Consider the following 22,091-nt stretch of genomic DNA (forward strand, 5'->3'; position numbering starts at 1 on the left):
ACACAACATCCTGTGGCTGCATGAAAAGCATTATTCAACACAGTGGCGTTGCTGTCAGAGTTCATCCGAGCCATAATCCGTAGGTAGTGGTCATCCACTGCAGTAGTAGCTCTTGGGCAGCCTGAGTGAGGCATGTCATCGACAGTTCCTCTCCCTCTGCATCTCCTCCATGTCCGAACAACATCGCTTTGGTTCATTCTGAGACATCTGGACACTTCCCTTGTTGAGAGCCCTTCCTGGCACAAAGTAATATTGCGGACGTGATCGAACCGCGGTATTGACCGTCTAGGAATGATTGAACTACAGCAACACAAGTCGTGTACATCCTTCCTGGTGGAATGACTGGAACTAATTGGCTGTCGAACCCCCTCCGTATAATAAACACTGCTCATGCTCGATTGTTTACATCTTCGGCCGGTTTTAGCGACCTCTCCGAACAGTCAAAGGGACAGTGTCTGTGATACAATATCCACAGTCAACGTCTATCTTCAGGAGTTCTGGGAACCATGGTGAGGCAAAACTTTTTTTGATGTGTGTACTTTACTGTGGCAAACAGGACACTGATAATACTGTATCCGAACATTACAGCTTTGATCTTGCTACTCATTTGCTTTAACGTACATTTTTCCACACTTAGGGCTAGCTGACATTCATAAAACCAACTGGAAATTTTGTCTAAGTGGTCTTGTATCTTCCTACAGTCACTCAAATTCGACACCTTACCAAACACCACGGCATCATCAGAAAATAAATGCAGTTTACTCCCACCCTGTCCGCCAGATCATTTACGTATATAGTGAACAACAACGGTCCTATCACACTGCCCTGGGGCACTCCTAATGATACAATTGTTTCTGTTCTCCTCGACAGCGAGTGTTCATCATACTGGGTTCTATTAGTTAAGTAGTCTTTGAGCCACTCAAATATCTGTGAACATATTCCATACGCTCATACCTCCGCTTAACAGCCTGTAATGGGGCACCGTATCAAATGCTTTCTGGAAATCTAGAAATATGGAATCTGAATGTTGCCCTTTATCCATAGTTCTCAGTATTACGTGTGATAAAAGGGCAAGTTGAGTTACGCACGAGTGATGCTTTCTAAAAATATGCTGATTCGTGCTCATAACCCTCAGAGTCTCAAGAAAGGTTATTATATTCAAACTGAGAATATGTTCAATGATTCACCTTTGCTTGTCGTCATTTATGCGCCCCCTTTTGGACTGAGAGGGCAACAGCCTCTGCTTCCTCAGCATGCACCGAATTCGATTATTAAACCATGATGGGTCTTTTCTATCCTTTGTCCAATTACTAGGCACATAACTCTCCATTCCACAATTTACAGTTTGCTTAAACTTTGCCCATAATTTCTCACATCCATCTTATTGGAACTAACTCATGCTAATTAATTGTCTAATTGAGATGTTAATAACTGGTTATCTGCTCTATCTAGCAGAAGCACTCTCCTAGTCTCCTTGACTGATTTATTAACTCTCATAATCATAGTTTCTGTAATGACACCAGGATCGCTAATTCCCATTTCTATAATGACGCTGTTGATAAGATCCAGCCTATTTGTAGTTACAAGGTCTAAGATATTTCCATTGTGTGGGCTGCCAAGCTAGCTGCTCGAGAAAATTTTCAGGGAATGTGTTCAAAAGTATGTTGCATGACTGTCTGTCTGTATTCACCTCCCCCCCCCCCCCCGCCACCAAATAATGAATCCATAGATAGTCCATACTCGGGAGATTAAAGTCGCCTCCAACTAGTATTGCAGGACCTGGGTATTTACGCGCTATTGACCGCAGACTTTCTTTGAATGACTCTAGGATTGTCACAGCAGAATCGGGTCGGCAGTAAAAACATCCAACAGCTACCTTGGTTTCCCCTGCACCTGATATACGTGGTCAGATGACTTCACTGTCACACTCCAGTTGACCTGATTAGAGACAATATTTTTGTCAACTGCAATGAACACTCCCCATCCTGTGGCCTCTAATCTGTCTTTCTGATACGCATTCCATGACTCGCTAACTATCTCAAAGCTTTCCATATCGCGTTTCAGCAAGGTCTCGGTCCCAAGAATAATTGGAGAGCGAGAACTTTCCTGGAGGGTAGTAAATTTGGGGAGGTTTATCACGAATGTTTCTACAGTTTACTGATAAAATTGTGACAGTCGAATTGTCTTTATTCTCAAAACCGTTTGACTTCCCTTGCTGCATATCGACTGGCGATTATTCATCACAGCACCTCAAACTACTGCCTGCCCTAAAAAACCATCATGTGCACTTTACAAGCACTCTGCTACCTGGGTAGCTGCTTCCTTTGTGTAGCTGCTTCCTTTGTGTAGTGCACCCTTGACTTATCAAGGAGAGTCCTACAAATCCTCATGTAACACAGATCTAGAAATCTGCAGCCAGAACCGTTGCAGAGTAGACGAAGCCTTTGATTGAGACCCTCCACTCGGTTCCAAACCAAAGGACCCTGATCAACTCTGGGAATGATGTTGCAAACTGCGAGCTCTGCTTACATCCTGTGCACGAGGCCAGCAGTCCGCCAGCCACCTGCACGAGCTGAGGATCACCTCAGAACCCATGGGACAGGCATCGCCGGTGCTTACGTGAGCAACTGCACTCTGCATATTCAATAGCTATAGGCAAGGCTGCCTCCACATCTTGGATGAGGCCCTCTGGCAGCTATACCAAGTGCACATTGGCTATCTTTCTAGCCCAGGACACTATCTGCCTAAGAGGCTCCATATCGCGAATAACATTGGAGCTCCCAATAACTAGGAAATCACTCCCCCCGTGTGCTCGGACCCTGCTGAGTGAGCAGCCACCTGTCCATTCACAGTGTGAATGGGCGAGGCCGGGCGACCAGTCTGCACATTCGCTCTCTGCCTCAAGTGATGCAGAGGTGTTGCCACCCGCCACTCACCCTGCTGTGAGGGTAGATCCAATGCATCGGGTGCACTAGGAGATGCTTCGGAAGCGGATCTCTTGAGGCGCCACATTCTGTGCCACCACAAGACCCCGAGGTTGCATGATGAAGGTGACTAACCGTAGCTAAGAGCACATTCAGCTGTTTGAAAACTGCAGCCAGCTCCTCCTGCGTCCACACACACACTGTGCACACATCCTAGCCATGCTAGCAAGACTAACTAGTCCGCCCCCGGTATCTGAGTGGTCAGCGTGACAGACTGTCAATCCTAAGGGCCCGGTTTCGATTCCCGGCTGGGTCGTAGATTTTCTCCGCTCAGGGACTGGGTGTTGTGTTGTCCTAATCATCATCATTTCATCCCCATCGACGCGCAGGTCGCCAAAGTGGCGTCAACTCGAAAGACCTGCACCAGGCGAAGGTCTACCCGACGGGAGGCCCTAGCCACACGACATTTCATTTCATTTTCAAGACTATCTGAAAAGTGTACTATAAAAGCAGACAGTCCTGGATATTCTACTTGCTATGCTCCTGATGTGTCGCCAGTGGACTCTGATGCATTAATGAGCAACGTTGCTGGCTGTTAAGTGAGCAACTATTGTGCTACAGACTGAATAAATTTACACTTACAAAACCGCGAGATTACGCCTCCTAAACAGAGAAATTTAATAAATATACTACGTGGCAAAACACAGAAAGGGATAGCAATTAACTGGCTGCTCTGTAGACGTGTATCAGCTGAGAGCTGTCAGTACTAGTCCTGAAAGCTTACAATGTGTTATTAAGAACTCACAGCTCACTTAAATGCAGTATTTGTTAACTAACTTGTTAACAATAAAACGTATCTTTCTACATAATTTTAATGTGTGCAAACAGTGTGAAAGCAAATTACCATTGTAAAGGTTCTGGATAAAGAAACTTAAAATGTGCTCTACTGTCCAGAAATATGAGCTTAATAAAGAAGGGGTACATTCTGCTTAAACTGCTGCAAATAAAAAAAGAACGATTAAGCTGGATTCTCTACGTTTATTGCGCCAAAACGTCAACACTAATACGACTACAACCAGACTTTACAGTCTTTTCGTGTTTTCTGGAATAATAACTAAAGAAAAGAGAAACCTTTAATAGTATGCTGAAGAAACACGCTAATACACATATTTACAGAATAATTTGTACTGAACTAGCTGTTACTATAATCTGAAAAATTATTTTTATGAGAGCACGAAAACTGGTACATTTCGCCTGGTGCGGGTCTGTCAACGCTCCGTCCAAGCTGGCGTCAGTGAAATTGGTGATTACTTGGAAATCTTTTCCTTGTTCTCCTTTTTAAGGACTGGTTTGACTATACTGTTATTCACTGAATTGGATAGATGTTTTCTATAAAGCTACAGTTGATGTGCATGAGTCGTTTTACTATTTCTTTTATACATTTCGTACCTACAGAACTATACATGACTTCCCACACATTGGGAGTTTAAATGTTTTGCGCAGTTTAGGATCATTCGTATTTTCAAATATTTTAACATTACTAGGCATTTGTCCATGCAAATCTATGGCCTGTGCTGTACTACCCACTGGGGAGATAGGTATTTATGAAATATGTTGCATGTATTCATCTGTAATGTGTGTTTATTTGTGACATTACAATCTGACATGTTACACAGAGGGGGAGTAGAAAGGGATGTATCGTATCCGTAGCAGCAGCCTGAGCTGAATGTAGAGACATTGGTGGTGGCCAAGTGAAGCAGAGATTATGACTCGCTAGGGAGGCATTTTACAACCAAGAGTGTCTAAAAGAACTTGAAAGAGCTATAATGACGGCACTGAGCGTTGATTCTAATATGGCTGCTACAATTTCAGCAAAACCAAATTCCATAGCTTATAAACATGCTATCATAAAACCAAGTACACTACAGTGATAGCAGTAATGAGATGAGACTATTGAACTATAGATCAAAGTTTTACAATCATTACAAAAGTTACAAGTCTTTCTTTATATGCAATACATAATACTAACACTTGCTGAACTTAATATCTCATTCATTACAGGGGGATGTTGACTCAGCTTTTCAAGCTAGCGAATAAGAACCTCTGGTGTACGAAATGAAACCAAACATCGTCACTATAATCTTGATATCATGGGATGATAGTGTGTGTGTACTGTTTGCACACGGTAAGTTGATGATTGGAGTGGTGACTGTCGGGAACGGCCGTGCCCCTGCCCTGGAGAGGAGTGGTGAGGCAGTGGGGGGGGGGGGGGGGGCAGCACCGGCTGCTCCTAGCACAGCACATCGCTGGCACCACTACCCGGGGGCGGCGCTCGCGAGGACATTGCTCGCTTAACTGATACTTCCATCGGATCGGAAATCATCTAATTTGTTGACGTGTTCAGGCTCGAGAGTTTTACCTGCAGCTTAATTATTATTTACTTGTTGAAAATAATGAACAACGAAAGTAGACGAACATACAGCTTAGGCACTACGCACTGAAAGTCAAAAACTTCACAAATCAGTAGATGACTCAATAAGGGAGTTCAAACATGTGAATAACCGTATATCATACGTAACTATTCAGATGCAATGGTTAGACATTACATTTCTAAATGCACACACGCCCACAGAAGATAAGGATGACAACACGAAGGAAGAATTCTACAGCCAACAGTGAAACTTAAAAGGAAAGTAAATAGAAATAGAGAAGAAATTGCAAGATATAACCTAGGAAACCTGGGGAAAGTAAATATAAAAGAAAATTTTACAAATGAAATTGAGAGTAGTCTAACAAAACCAAGATGGACCAATACAGAACCACAGGATGTCGAAAGCAGATGGAAACACCTGTAGGGTTGTATTCAAGAAGCAGCTTCCAAAATCAAGGTAAAAGAAAACGACCTAATGAAATATGGTTTAACATAAAATGTCACGAAAAAGTGCTGGAAAGAAGAAATGTGAGGAATGCATGGATTAAAGAAAAGGACAATGTGACATTGAAGGAAAGATACTATAAACTCCACCAAGAAACGCAAAGAACCCTAAGACAAGACAAAAGGAAATACTATAACAATATGATCAGAGAAGCAGAGGATGATTTCCAACATCACAGGACAACACAGATGTATCCATATTTTTAAAAAATCCTTTGGTAAAATCAATAAAACCGAACAGTTTATAAAGGATCAGTTTGGGAAAATATTGACTAGCAAAAGTGACATACAAAAAGGATGGAAGACATACTTTTCACAACTTCTCAACTGCAATGCCCCACACTCTTACTTCGAATTGGAAGAACCTGATATAATTGATACAGCTGATACAGTTACTACGCCACCAATAAATGAAATACAGCAAGCAATAAAGAAAGTAAAGGATAACAAGGCTTCTGGCGAAGACCAGATACACGCTGAATTATTAAAGAATGGAGGCCCACAACTGGAATTAGAAATACAGGCATTAATAGAAACAATTTGGAAGACGGAAACCATTCCTGCAGATTGGAAAACTACAATTGTGTGCCCCATATTTAAAAATGATCGACTTGTTTGTGATAACTACAGAGGAATTGCCTTACTGGATGTCACCTACAAAATCTCATCGAGTTGCCTATTAAACAGGCTGATTCCAATAACAGAAGAACTGATTGGGGACTACCAATGTGATTTTCACAGAAATGGATCCACATTAGATCACTTATTCACCCTAAGACAAGTAACTGAGAAGACATGGGAATTCAGTGTAGATGTCCACATATTTTTCGTAGATTTTAAAAAGGCCTATGATAGCATTCACCAACAGACACTCCTAAGTATAATGAAGGAATTTAAAATACCATCAAAATTAATCAGATTAGTTAAAATGTGTATAGACAAGAAATATTATGTTAGTGAAATGTAACATGTGAAAGAAACACATGTTTATTACATACAACATTGTACAGCCAGAATAGAACTCAACACAAGGATGGACGGTGCAGCTGTTTATACAAACACCAAATATTCCAGAATGCTGCAATTTATACAAACATGGAACATTTGAGAATATAGAAACATTAGATATTTCAAGCACCTTCCAGAAATGAGAATACTAAATAACAAATAACTGCTGGTTGTTGGGTTTCAACTGGTGAGCCACAGCACACCAGCCAGTGAAGTTAACCACTGCACCACACTGCATACACCAAAGCTCGCAGCATTGCTTCCTGTACTGGAGGAACAGTGACCCACTGTTTCAGAAGCTCTCGTTGGAGCCTACAACAGCACCTTCGGTCTAGTTGTTGTCAGTGGTCCTCTGGATCACGTCATTGGCGGATTCTCGCATTCAGGTTGTGTTGTTACACCTTCTTCATTGCGAGGTGGCGCAGTGGTTAGCACACTGGACTCGCATTCGTGAGGACGACGGTTCAATCCCGTCTCCAGCCATCCTGATTTAGGTTTTCCGTGATTTCCCTAAATCGTTTCAGGCAAATGCCGGGATGGTTCCTCTGAAAGGGCACGGCCGATTTCCTTCCCAATCCTTCCCTAACCCGAGCTTGCGCTCCGTCTCTAATGACCTCGTTGTCGACGAGACGTTAAACACTAACCACCACCACCACCTTCTTCATTACAGTGACCATCGAAGCCAGCTCCTAACATCAAAGCTTGGCGATTGCACTGTAGGTCCTCAGTTTCCTTGAACGACCGTCGTCGATCTGCGCCTCTGGACTGCAGCAGGGTTTCATACAGAGGGCATGGACGATATCTTTACACTTTTGTCTTCTTGATGAAGGGTCATAATTCTCAACTTCATATGCGACGTCCGATAAGCGACGAAGGATACGATACAGTGCAAAGAAGCACTTTAGTTATTCATTGCACAGTCCTGCTTTCCACACAAGCGTAAAAATCCACGCCAAGTCTTGTGGGCTGTGTCTCACTGGCCTGTGCTCGACGTTATAACGCTCTAGTCCTTTCTCCTTGGCGTCCAGCTTCATATGCAAGCCAGTTGCCTTATTTGTTCTGTCCTGGCGATATGTTTCATCTCGTCATGTTGAGTACTGTCCAGCTGGAACATGAACAGTAAATCTGTATTCGTTTGCTCTCGCAACCTGGGGAAGAATGAATTTGCTTTGTCTTCGCTGTGTTGTATGCAGATAACCCGAGTGGCAGTATCGTGTATCCCAGTTCGCTTTTCGACATAAAGCTATATGGAGAACACATATGGCTCAAATGGATCGAAGCACTATGGGACTTAACATCTGAGGTCATCAGTCCCCTAGACTTAGAACTACTTAAACCTAAATAATCTAAGAACGTCACACACTTCCATGCCCGAGGCAGGATTCGAACCTGAAACCGTAGCCGCAGAACATATACGCCAACGTCTTGTTAAAGCCTTCTGTGAGACCATTGGGCAGCTGCCATCGTGTGGACGATGAGACAAAGAGACGTTACCTCTGATACTAGTTTTGACCGGAACACTTTTCTACATTCAGAGATCATCACACGGGGTGCTATATGCTTCAAAGTGATGTCTTCTAAAAGGAACGTTGCAGTTTATTGAGCTTCAGCTGTGGGCACAGATTTGATGACAATGTAGTGGGTGAAGTATTCTGAGCAGACTATCATCCATCGATACCCCCTTTATCTCGATACCCCCTTTATCGACTTCGAAAACCTCATCAAGAGATCAATTACAATTCGGTGAAATGGTGCTGCTGAAGGTAGGATCGGTACGAGACACCCCAGAGGTAAATGCGACACTCTTTGCCGTCGTTGGTATTCCAACAGTGGCTCAGATACTGTCTTGTGCATCAGTAGAGAGATCTGGCTACTGATACCTGCAGCTGACACTGTCTACAGTCTTCACAAATACTAGGTGACCAAAAGTTGGAGCGTAGTGGAAGCACTTCAGGATAGCTCCCATAAATGAGTTGGGATGACGAGCAACCACTTCCATCCCACTGAATCACAATTTTTTATGCAGTTCTCCGCTTGTTAATTAAAAATCCCTCTCATCGGTTCCTCCTTCTTCAAGCCTTCTATGGTTTTCAGCAGTGCTGAATTTTCCTACTGTTCAGCAGCAATGTCATTTAATGCAACGATGACCGAGCTTTCATCTACACAGCTGTGTTCTGCAAAGGCTTCCTTATGTTTGCGTGAACTGTCGTGTTCCACTGTGACACTGTACTTGTCAAGTCTCACTGCTCGCCAGTCGAACCGTCAGATCACTCAGGCCAGAGAGCCAGCATAGAGAACGGAGGTCCAGCACGGCTTTCCCAAATGAATATGCCCACAACTTGTTATGTTTCAGAGAACTGCAAGGCACTCTTTCTCGGTATCTGAGCAGTGACTGAAGGTCTTTAAGAGCACTATAGAAGCACATGCTATCACCTTTTCATCACCCTTAGTGATGTGTGTGATGTTCGGTTTTTGGCATTCGTGTCATACAACGATAGAACTGGAAAATATCTTAGGACCTCCTTAAGGCCAAAAAAATTTGGCCTCTCCCTGTAGCGGTTGTTGCAAGGGACGTGCCTTTGTACAGAAATCCCTTATGAATCACTGCAAGTAAGAGCACGTTTCGAGAAAACTTCTCAAGTCACGAATCTGCCAAGAATCGGGAAATATGAGATTTCTCTTATTTTCTTTGGATTAGGACAGACTCCAATATCACTAGATGGATGGAGATTTTTGTGTCTGGGGTGGCGAGAAGGAATTTTTTGGATTGAGGTGAAGGCCTGTCGTTTGAATGCTCTTCAACATGGTTGACAGGCGGCTTAGATGTTTTGAAAATTCATTGAGAAAAAAAAGAGAATATCAACTCGATGGCAAACGACACATGATCCATTTAAGATGTCGAAGCGGGCTGTCCATCATACCTTCAAATGTGGCTGCAGCGTTACACAGTCCAAACAGCATGACTTTGAACTCAAAGAGACCGCCAGGGGTTATTAAGGCAGTTTTTCCCAGTCAGCCTCTTCAACCTCAATTTGCCTATGTCCATTGCTGAGAAGCACTTTGTCTCTTTCAAGCATTCTAGGGTGCCGTCAATGTGTGGGAATGGATTCTGATCAGTCATTGGTAGTCGATGCAGGAACGCCATGTGTTACACTTCTTCTGAGAAAGTTCCATCGGAGGACACAGAGGACTCTCTGAAGTTTGAGTGATGTCATCCTGCAGCATCTTCTTCACTTCCTCGTGGGTCATCCATTGTTCAGCTGATGACCCTCTCTGTGAGTGCTGATTAGTTAGTAAATGATCCCCAGTGTTGATATGGTTGTTTCATCATTGGCCACTTGGCCTATCTTTTCTGCACTCTGGATTTGAAAGCGTCGTCGCTGGCATCTAGACATATTTTTTGAGCCCAAGTGGGCTTTTCAATCGACGAAATCTCCACACATAGCGTAATTCGAAGGATAACTATAACTGACGATCATATTGATGTGATTGGAAATTCACTTCAGTTATGAATAATAAATCTTTCATTGCAAACTAGTTTCAGTGGCTTTTAGTTCCATCATCATGGATCAGACATCACACAGTGTTTAAGACATGGTTGTGGGATGGGAGGGCTAATTGATCACAAGAGATCTAATTCGCACCTGTGCAACATTTGGAAGCACCAGAGCAGTGAGTGGAACGCCTGCCTCACCAGTGCAGAAGCGCTCAGACAGGCTGGCCGTCGATGATGAGGTCAGTGAGATTTCCATATGTCTTGCAGGATGACATCCGTGGAGGGTTTTCATCCGTAGTGGCCTCAACCACATATGGTCAACTCGCTCAGTTTTTCTGAAGTGTTTGACTACGTGAGTGGGGAAAAACTATGACATGCTGAAGAGTGTTCACGTCCAGGTTGCAGTGATAGGCTTCATCCCACCATTCGACTGTAATCGCCCGCAGTTGACTGGCTTGAACAGGAGTGCTGTGATTGTTGTTGGCTGCCGGCATAGCAGTCGCTGTGAAACTCGCCTTCTTCCTCTGAAGTAATGTACGACGTGTCCAGGCCGTCCACAGTGGAAATGCAGGAAAGTATTGTCCTCTGGCCTCCAAACGTCCATTATTCTGTAGAACATTTTACTTGGCATAGAAGTCTGTTGTACCTGTATTGGTTGGGTGCTGCAATATAAGTCCGTTTGGCTGAGTACATTTTTCTACATCCACATCTACATCTACTTACATACCCTGCTGGCCACCATGTGATACATGGTGGCGGATACCTTGTATCACTACCAGTCGTTTCCTTTCATGTTCTACTCACAAATGCAGCGAGGGAAAGAAACCTATCTACACACTCTCACATGAGCCCTAATTTCTCTTATCTAGTTTTCACAGTCCTTATGCATAATGTACTTAGTGACAATAGAATTCTACTGCAGTCAGCTTCAAATGAGAGTTCACTAAATTTTCTCCATAATGTTTCACGAAAAGAATATTATCTTCCCTTCAGTGATTCCCATTTGAGTTCATGAAGCAACTGCATAATACTCATGTGTTGATTGAACCTACTGGTAACAAATCTGGCAGAACACTTCTGAATTCCTTCGGTGTCTTGGCTTAATCCAGCCTGGTGGGGTATTATTGTGGTAAGGTTCTATGGGACCAAACTAATGAGGTCATCGGTCCCTACTCTTACACACTAATTAATGTAACTTAAACCAACTTACGCTAAGAACAACACACACACCCACGCCCGAGGGTGACAAGGCGCCACAGATCACGCGGCTTCCTGGTGGGGTCTCAAACACTTGAGCAGTGCTCGATGATATGTCGCACTATGGTCCTACACGCGATCACCTTTACACGAGCTACCATTTCATAAAATTCTCCCAATAAATGAAGTGTATCATTTGTTTCTCTTAGTGCCTTCCTTGCACGCTTGTCCCATTTCACACCTCTTTACAACGTCGCACCTGGATACTTAATCGACGTGACTGTGTCAAGCAGCACACCGCTAATGCCATATTCGAACACTGTAAGATTATTTTAGCTCCTCATCAGCATCAATTAACATTTATTTACATCTAGAGCAAGCTGCCATTGATTACACCAATTATAAATTCTGTCTAATTCATTCTGTGTCCTTCAACAATCAGTCAACGACGATACTGTCCCATATGCTACAGCATCATCAATAGATAATTGCAGATTGCTTCTCACACTGATCGTCATATAGTTTACGTATACAGAGAACAAGAGTGGTCCAGACTTTCCTGGGGCGCTCTGACGATACCCTTGTCCCTGATGAACACTTACTGCCAAGGAAGAAATGCTGTGTTGTAATACTTAAGACGCCTTTGAGCCATTCACATATTTGGGAACCTGTCCCTGGTATGTTCAGTTTGTGGCGGAGTTGCTGTAAGCGATCTATACACCTCTTCTTCAACATTGTCTATCTTGCTGCTGTTGTTGTTGTTCTGGTTTTTGTCTCAGGACTGGTTTGATACAGCTCTCCATGCTACTATATTCTGCATGAGCCTCTTCATCTCTGAATAACTACTGCAACCTAAATCTTTCTGAATCTCCTTACTGTATTCATCTCTTGGTATCCCTCTACGATTTTTATCTCACACACTTCTCTCCAGTACTAAAGTGGTGATCCTTGATGTCTCAGAATGTGCCCTATCAACCGATTTAGTTTTTTATTGTTATTTATTACTATCCTCTCTTTTGGTCAAACTGTACAAGAAATTTCTTGCCTCCCCAGTTCTATTCAGTACCTCCTCATTAGTTACATGAGCTACTCATCTAATCTTCAGCATTCTTCTGTATCACCATATTTAAAAATCTTCTGTTCTCTTTTTGTCTAAACTGTTTATTGTCGATGTTTCACTTGCATACATGGCTGAACTCTATACAAATACTTTCAGAAAAGACTTCTTTACACTTATATATATACTTGATGTTAACAAATTTCTCTTCTTCAGGAACACTTTTCTTGTCATTGCCAGTCTACATTTTATATCCCCTCTACTTCAGCCACCATCAGTTATTTTGGTGCCCAAATAGCAAAACTCATCTACTACTTTAAACATCTTGTTTCTCGATCTAATTCTCTCAGTATCACCTGATTTACTTCCTGTGCTATATCGTGCTTTTGCAGTCCTTGTTGCCATAAGATACTGTATCTCTTTTCTTACTACTTGGGACATAAGAGGGGCGATATCTTGTTTGTCTTCCACAACTGCCAGAGGGACCACATTCACAAGTCCGTCATACTTGTTTCATCTGACTTTTTCTGTTGCATTTCCCCTATGTGCTGGCACTAATTGATGAACTCTTCAGTTGTTGTGATGTCCTTCACCAGAAGAGCCTTGTCATGTCTTCTGCAACACCTATAATAATATATGAGATTATACAGCTTTTCTCATGTTTGGATTCACAATTTGGCAGAGGGCCAAAACATTCTGTGTGTACTACTGTTTCATTTTCCCATGACATTCTGCTCTGTTCTTCAATTGTCCTTCTGCTAAGCAAACTTGTTGCTGATTTTCTTCCGTTTGGCCTGTCATTTATTTCAGCTATTGAGCTTGGTTTTTCTTGAACCAATGCTGGGCAGTGCCATCCAAGTAACAGTACACATTTGCCAAACACATCATGTCATCCAACCTGTTTTATTTGGCGACCCAGTCAAATCCTTTCAACTATTTCATCTGGTCCTGATCACCATTTCTGGAAAACGCTGATGTGTGCTTGATATACAGCTGGCTTACTGCTGCTTTGGAATTCATCTGCCTCTGGAATAAATAGATCTAAGAAACGATATACTGATTGTTTTCCAGTTCCTGTTCATGTGGACCAAGGGTTTACTTTGCCTAATTCGAGCCACAGTGCTATACATGAATTTAAGTACCTGGCGCTTCCACAAAACAATATCATGTCATAACCACTCTCAAGTCCAAATCCAGACGCAGGATCACCAATGAAATACTTACAAACACCAACGTACAGCCAGAAGAGAATGGATGGAGAGTGCAGTTATTTATGCAAGTGTTGAATTTTCCAGAATACTGATATTCGTTGAAACATGGACTATTCCAGAATATGCAAACGTTACAAATACAAGATATTTCAAGAAACTCACAGAAAAGATAAATACACAAAACAAGTGTGGTCAGGTTTGAACTGGCGACTCACAGCACCGCAGTCGGCTAGTGTACTGACCACTATGCCACACTGTGGCCACCACAGTTCCACACTCTCCAGTTGTGTTACAGTATGGGAGAAATGACTGCTTAAGTGTCTGTGTAGGTGCTGTGTTTAGTCCAGATTTATCTTCATGGTCCTAATGGGAGCGATAACTAGGCGCTAAAGAATGCCCATAGGATCTTTACTTAATACTGACTCAAAAAGTTTTGTACATACGTTTTCGCATGGTAATAAGCGTCTATCTCCAAGAGTAGCCGATTTAGGTTTTTCAGCAATACCATGACACCCTACTGTGAGTCAAACAAACTTGCAAACCTCTGTATCACCTTCGTTTGTATACATTCAGTATCCCCTCTCTATCCTCTTTACCATGGGTCTTACACGGTTTATCAATATTCTGAGATGGGACACACAAACGATTTATATACTGTCTCCTTTGTAGACAGACTGCGTTTTCTCAATATCCTGTCCATGAACCATGGTCTACCACCTTACCTATGAGTCGATATTTTTACAAATTGTTACACCCAGTTATTTGTATGAGTTGGCTGATTATAGTTGAAAATAACTGATATTATCTTCATAGGACATGTTTTTTATATTCTGAAATGCATAATTTTATGGTATCTACATTTAAAATAAGTTATCAGTCTTTGTACCATTTTGAAATCATATCATGATATGATTGCATATTTGTGCAGCTATTTTCAGATAGCACTTCATTTAGACTACTTCGTCATCTATGAAAAATCTTAGATTGCTACTTACGCTGTCTGGCAGGTCATCAGTATCAAAAATAAACTGCAGTAGTCCCTACACGCTTGCCCATGGCTGTCTGATCTTACTCCCATATCACTCGACGATTCTCCATCTGAGATAACATGCTGCACCCTACCTACCAAGAAAACCTGAAGCTGATCACAAGTTTTGTTTCATAACTCATATAATCACACTTTTGTTAGGAACTCTTGTTGTGGTAGTGAGTCAAATGCATTTTGGAAGTCAATAAATACTGCATCTACCTGATTCCCTTGATCCATAGCTTCCAGTATGTCTAGTGAGAAAAGCACAATTTGGGTTTGAAATGGTCGATGTTTTTAGAAGCCATGCTGGCTGATATGGTGGAGGTCATTCTGTTTGAGATACATTGTTATGTTTGAGTATAGAATAGATGTCAATGAGATCAGACTGTAGTTTCATAGATCACTTGTAAACCTTTTTATGGAAAGGTTTGATTGTGTTTTTTTCCCTACTCTCTGGGAACAGCTTTTTGTTCAAGGGCTGCATGATATATTATAGTTAAAAGGGGAGCTAAGTCTACTGGAGGTTCTGTACAGAATCTGGTAATACTCACATTGGTCACTGGAGCAATGTTTAATTTTAATGATCTCAACAGTTTCTCAATGTGACTGGCTCTAATCTTTATGTGGTGTGATCTACATTTTTTCCACTCACTGGACATAGCTTTCTGTTTAAGGACTCCATGATATAGTATTGTTAAAAGGGGAGCTAAGGCAGTCGGTGATTCTGTATGGAATCTGACAATGATCACATTGGGCCTTGGAGCATTATTTAATTTTAATGATTTCAGGTCTTTCTCAACAAGACCAGCTCTAACATCTGCATCACTCATCTTTGCGGTGGCACAAGAAGTAAAATTGTGCAATGCTTCACTTCTTCCTTAGAAAAGGAACATTTGAAAACAGAGTTAAGTGTTTCATTATTTACTTTTCAACCTTGGATTTCAGCTCCTGTGTGATATATGTGGCACATCTGACAACTTTTACTTATCATTCAACAGTATCTGGTTCTTAACAGGTTTCTTTGCAGAGTCTGTATACTGTGGAGAGCCCTCCATGGCCCCTCCCAGCATAAACTATTTTGCTACATACTTATCTCTCTATGATTCCTCTATATGCTCCCATCCAGAGGCAAAGGTTTTCAGTTTCTCTTTGAGGTGTGTCGCAACTTTTTTTTTGTCTAACTGACTAAATATTTAAGTCATCCCCCTTGCTTTTGCTATCCTTCGTAGGTTAGTGATCATTGTGTACATTAATAATCATTGCTGCTACAATTGCCTTGCTATGGTCGCAGGTTCGAATCCTGCCTCGGGCATGGATGTATGTGCTGTCCTTAGGTTAGTTAGGTTTAAGTAGTTCTAAGTTCTAGGGGACTGATGACCTCAGATGTTAAGTCCCATAGTGCTCAGAGCCATTAGAACCATTTTTGAACAATTGCCTAAGGGTTGTTGATATCAGTTTGAATACACACGTCATTAAAGATGGGAAGCCATCCAGTTAGGACTAACATGTCGCTATTTTGAATGGTGAAGGTCTCCTAAATTATCTGTTCTTGGTAGGTTTCAGAGAAGCCATTTAGTAATGTTTCGCTGGATGCCTTGCTCCGCTCACCGTTTACATATCTGTGAATTTTCTCAGTGGATTATTGGATGACTGAAGTTTCTTTCAGTGATGACAGTGTGATTGGGGAACAGTTGTACTAGCGAATTTTTGTTTAATGTGAGCATTTACATCTGACGATGAGTCCGGAGATCGTTGGGAAGATTCAGGTACGAGTTTATGCCCACACTTGATTCTGAGTCTTGATCAATCTTGCACACCACTTCAATTTGCAACTTGACAGAAAACGAACGTGGAAATGAAAGTAAAATTATGTAGAAAACGCGGCACAGGATATTTTTAAAAAATATAGACACATTCACAAACGAACACGTAAAATGAGAGACTACACTGCTGTGATTGCAGAATGTGACTGTTGAGGTAGAACTTGGAATCAATTGCGACACGGTTGGTCTCCGCAATGTTGAGTGTTGATTTGCAATCTGCTCCCTGGAAGATGGAGAAACAAATTAGCTGGAAAAACAGTGTCAAAGATGAAAAGAGAGAGAGAGAGAGAGAGAGAGAGAGAGAGAGAGAGTTTAATAATTGAATAGCAATCGGAAAAACAAACTTTAGAGATTATAACAGCGGCGGTGCTGCAAGTGATCTTTGATTTGACCACGTGATCATGGCTGACCAATAGTAGTACTCATGCATGTTGCAAGTGTTAGTGTTGTCGTTAAATGTTGTAAGATATCGTAAAATGCCTAATAAAACTAAGAAGGAGAAGGTAATCAGAAAATTCTATTATCTGAAAGACCGTTGGGATTTTTGACGCCTGCGTACACGTAACTATATCTTACAATTAATTTTTGTATCTGTAGATTAATAATACGTCGAAGAACAGCAAAGAGGGTGTAGCATTGACGCCGTGTCATGTTTTTGGTTGTAAGAGTTGTTTCATACCGATTATTGTAACAGCAAGCAGGTTATACAACTATACAAAACTTGTTCTCTGTGTTACAAGCTCAACTGCAGTAATTTGTGTACTTGTTTTCAGGAACCAGTTAAGAAGTCGGGCAATGGGAAAAATGGAAAAGATGCGACAGAGAATGATGAAGTGAGTGAAATAAATATTTGACAAGTGTGTAGACACTATAGATTAGCGGTGGTAATGTAACCAAAGTATAGTGACTAACATAGTTATTGAGACAGTTGTTGAAATGAGACTCTCTCATAACCCTATCCGGTTTCCGTATGCGTTAGTAGGTGAGATATCTATAATTGGCATATTATTGAAGGTGCTGAGTTTATGATGATTATTTTCCTCGTGACTGGTTCTGAATGCATTATAAAACACATTGTTTTAATGTGACAATTGATTGGCGTTTGAAATCTCACGTAATAGCATTTCGGGTACCATATCTACACTCCACAGCGAACAAATTCGTATTAGCTGCGTCGGCACCCACTACGTAGCAGAAAAGATAACCACAAAATTGTTCGTTAGTCGTACGAGAGTTAAAGTGCATGTTGACAAACGGAGTCTTGTATAAATGGCAAATGGTGGAAAAATGTTTATTGGTAGATAACTGATAAAGGTCAAGCAATCGAAGCAAAATATGTCATTTCGTCAGTATGCTTAGATATTCCAACTTTTTAGAGACTTCCTTCGCTCTGAATTGCAAGCTGCATTTGTACATCACTGAATGACAACTAATGTTTTGCTGTTATTATGGCTTTCTCTTGTGATGGTTGGTTGTATGTATGCCCTTGCCATCTTTTAGTGTGTATTATTTCTTAATAATCACTTTGTGCTCTATTGTAAATGAAATTTGGGATAATAAAATATGATTGCTGAGCACAGATTTAATTTCTGAGGATTCAGCGGCATGCGAATTTTAATTTAATTAACCTCCCATGTAAAGCAGTAGAATTGATTTATTAATAAGCGAACGTCCCATCAATAGATGTGGGAGGCACCATTAAAAAATAATTCATTCAGCCATTTCACATACACTGCCGGACAGATGGCATCTTTGGTCTTTTATGCATTACAGTTAGCAGCTTATGCACTAAAGTTGTCAGCCATTACCATCCATATCGATTCCCTCTTCATTGTCAAGCAACTTTTTGTACACTGGATTTCACATTAGCCCTTGTCACACTGTCACAAGGTGAAAACTTCCAGTAATTGTGTTCAGTAGTAATCACCACAAATACTTGTCAGCTACTTGTGACTTCTTTTTTAGTTTCATATGTATTAAATATTCTTGGTGCATTTGTCACATTAATTCTCTAAGAAAATCTGAGCTTCTGACAGTATCTCCTGTTGTTTGTCAGGAGAGCAACTAACTTTTCATGGAATAACAGACTCGCCATTGCAGCCAGAGACTACATGGGCATCAACAGGGAAAGCTATCCAGTTTCCTTGTTTCCATTGTGACTTGTAGAGCACGATGTACTACTCCATAGGACCTACGTGTGAATGGCCTGCTACATTGATGCCTAATTGAAGTGTAGGATTGGTGTGTATACAGGCCTATTCTCCACTGTACTAAAGTGCGTTAAATTCATGCCATGTCATCCAAATACCTATATTGTATATCTAAAGCGGTCTCTGAAACTATGAATATGAGTAGTGATAGTGGTAGCTAATTGAATTAAATCGGGCGATGTGGAGGAAATTAGATTAGGAAACAAGACTAATGATAGTACATGAGTTTTGCTACTTGGGTGGCAAAATAACTGATGATATCTGAAGTAGAGAGGATATAAAATGTAGACTGACAATGGCAAGAAAAACGTTTCTGAAGCATAATAGTTTAACATTGAAAATATATTTAAGTGTTGAGAAGTATTTTCTGTAGGTGTTGGTCTGAAGTGTAGCTGTATATGGAAGTGAGAATGGATGATAAAATAGTTTAGACTAGAGCAGGAGAAAAGCCATTGAAATGTGATAATACAGAAGAATTCTGAGAATTAGATTGGTAGAGTGCATAACTAACGAGGAGATACTGAATACAATTGGGAAGAAAAGAAATTTGTAGCCCAGCTTGATGAAAAGAAGGAATCTGTTAATAGGACACATTCTGAGACATCAAGGGATCACCAGTTTCATCTTAGATGGAATTGTGGTTGGGGGGGGGGGGGGGGGGAACTTGTAGAGGGAGAGCAATGGATGACTAAGTATACAAAAATTAAAGAACACTGCACCATCACAGAACAAATAATATAAAAAATACAGCTTTACGCTACACCAACAAAACCACAGTAATCGGACAGTTCCCTTGACCTGTATAGCTCAACTGCTGCTACTGATACCAGAAAACCAACATCTACAACCCCAAAAAGTGGAACTGGAGATTTCCCTTGATCTTTATAGCTCAACACCTATCGATACCAAAAACTGTTACCCACAACTCCAAAAACTGGAACCATATCCCAACAACCCAAAACTCAAAAATCCCACAATCACTACACCAATTAAAACATAACCAACCTACCATAACACACAGAACATCACAATCACTATACCAAAACTACCTCTCTCTCTCTCTCTCTCTCTCTCTCTCTCTCTCTCTCTCTCTCTCTCTCTCTCACACCCCCCCCCCCCCCCTTCCTCTCATGAACTCACTTTCATATCTATATGTAACAAAAATGCAACTAAAAAAAATTAGACTTCTTTCTGCACAACAAACATAGAACTAATCAGATATAACAAAAATGGCAAACACAGAAAACCTTAATAACTCACTGAAAACACTTCCATAACCCATTTTACCACATCAACTACCTAAACTCAAAATTACATTAGCATAGTGAAACCCAATACCACACATTAAAATCAGCATGTCCACATCCACCACCAGAGAGCAACATCACATACAACATGACATCTGCAAACACAACCAGCTGAAAAACTCCATGCTGTACTGACGTCGCACATCACACCACCATTATGTCACGGGTCACAGCAGACAGATGCAACCGGACGCTTCCGATGACCCCAAAATTACACTACCCTTCATAAACATTAGAAGATATGCTTATAATCTGTTAGGCAATTCAGGTCAGAGTTAGATCTGACATACCACATTGATTATTACACTGCCTAGTAAAGCACAGTGGCAGCTTTCATTTTGAGCATTACAGTTGGATGGTCAGTCTATTTTTCGTTTTGTTGCATCAGTCTCTTAATGTGCAGTAGAGCAAGTTGTTCCAGTTGTATGGAATTGTCTTCTTTACAGAATAATTTTGCTATGTCTTTTGGCGTAACATTGAAACATTAGTCTTTGTTTGGTTGTAAAGAAAGTATTTCTAATTTCCCTGATAGTCCTTCAGTATTTGTACTAGCTTGGGGGGGGGGGGGGGGGCAGTTTTGAGATGTTGGTGAAGCACCCAGCACACAGAATTTAGTGTCAGCTCAGACTCCTTTTGTGCACTAAAAACTGCATAAGATGACTGCTTCCTTCACGTGGGTAAGCGGTTGCCATGAAATGAAACATCTGAGGTCTGTTTGGTCAGTGCCTGAGAGCACAAGCCACTCCGTCACTCCTCTGTGTATCAGTCTGCCAGTTGAGGGAGGGGATCATGTCACAGTACGAGTGGCTGGAAGATTAAGAAATGAAGCTACAGTCTTTTCTCACAGTAATACTTTTTTCGTTGATTACTAAAGTATCTTGCTCGGCTACAAATCTTCATATTTTTGTACTGCGTTGTGTTTCCTGTATATATGCTTCTGAAAACAGCATTTTTATGCAATTGTCTGTATTTAACTTGTAACAAGTTTGAAGTTGAAAGTGCACATAATGTAAAAATCCTCAAATGTACGTGTAGAGTTGCTCTCAGTGGTATCTCTAAGCACGTCTGAAATCTTTTCTTGATTTTAATTAGGGCCAGTGTTACATTGTTTATTGAAATTGGAGAAACCTTCGTGTCCAGAAAAGTTTCTTCCTTATCATTGCAAATCTCATAAACTGTTACACATGTGAAATAACATCTTGGTATGTGGAAAGGGAAAGTGATAGTGATCAAAATACTCACAAACGCAGGATTTAATGGAAATAAGAAATTCATTAAAGTTCACTATACACTATACACTATCCTAGTAATCAGATAATGAGAAGACATTGTTTGATTCTGAATCTGTCTGTGGAACTTTTGGTGTCCCTGCTTGTGGTGACAGATATTATCAAGTCTGTGACTCACTGTTGAACACACCTTCATTGTTCCATGTGTCCTTTATCACTTCTTTCACATGATCCAGTACATTTTGGTTGTGTGTCACTTTTTGAACTACCTCCTTCATAAGCTGTTCCACACTTTGGCCGATGGAATTTTTTTGTGGAGCAATATGACTTTTGAGCTCAAATCAATTCTGTTGTGTTGATGTGACAATGTTAGGGAGGCAGACTAAGCATTTAATGTCCATATTTTTTTTTGCTGTCTCATCCAGAGAGTAAACTGGGTCCTTAAGCTCATGTTAAGATGCAAGTATGATAATTCTGCCCTTGTCAGGTTTCTGTCAAACCGTATCTTACGTGTCTCTAGTCTTTGTTGCCTTTGTGGGTTGCTTGTCCTGTACAACCGAATGATATGGAGTATTATACACGATAGTTATAGAGTTGGTTTTTTTTGTTAAGGTTTGAAGCACAGTGTCGTAAAACATGTCACATGGTAGAGGGGGCTTTCATG

The 22,091-nt window shown here is 41.1% G+C and overlaps 1 protein-coding gene across 1 annotated transcript in view; it reads left to right on the forward strand.

The window, feature by feature from the left end:
• The first annotated feature begins 17,075 nt into the window (after positions 1-17,075).
• Positions 17,076-22,091, forward strand: part of LOC124545827 (serine/threonine-protein phosphatase 2A 56 kDa regulatory subunit gamma isoform) — a 327,568-nt gene continuing 322,552 nt past the window's right edge. The window contains exons 1-2 of the mRNA XM_047124783.1: positions 17,076-17,184; positions 17,455-17,514. Coding sequence (XP_046980739.1) covers positions 17,110-17,184; positions 17,455-17,514 — 135 coding nt within the window. The 5' untranslated portion in view covers positions 17,076-17,109. The remainder of the gene's footprint in view (positions 17,185-17,454; positions 17,515-22,091) is intronic.

Source organism: Schistocerca americana, chromosome 1 (assembly GCF_021461395.2).
Source record: "Schistocerca americana isolate TAMUIC-IGC-003095 chromosome 1, iqSchAmer2.1, whole genome shotgun sequence".
Lineage (NCBI taxonomy): Eukaryota > Metazoa > Arthropoda > Insecta > Orthoptera > Acrididae > Schistocerca > Schistocerca americana.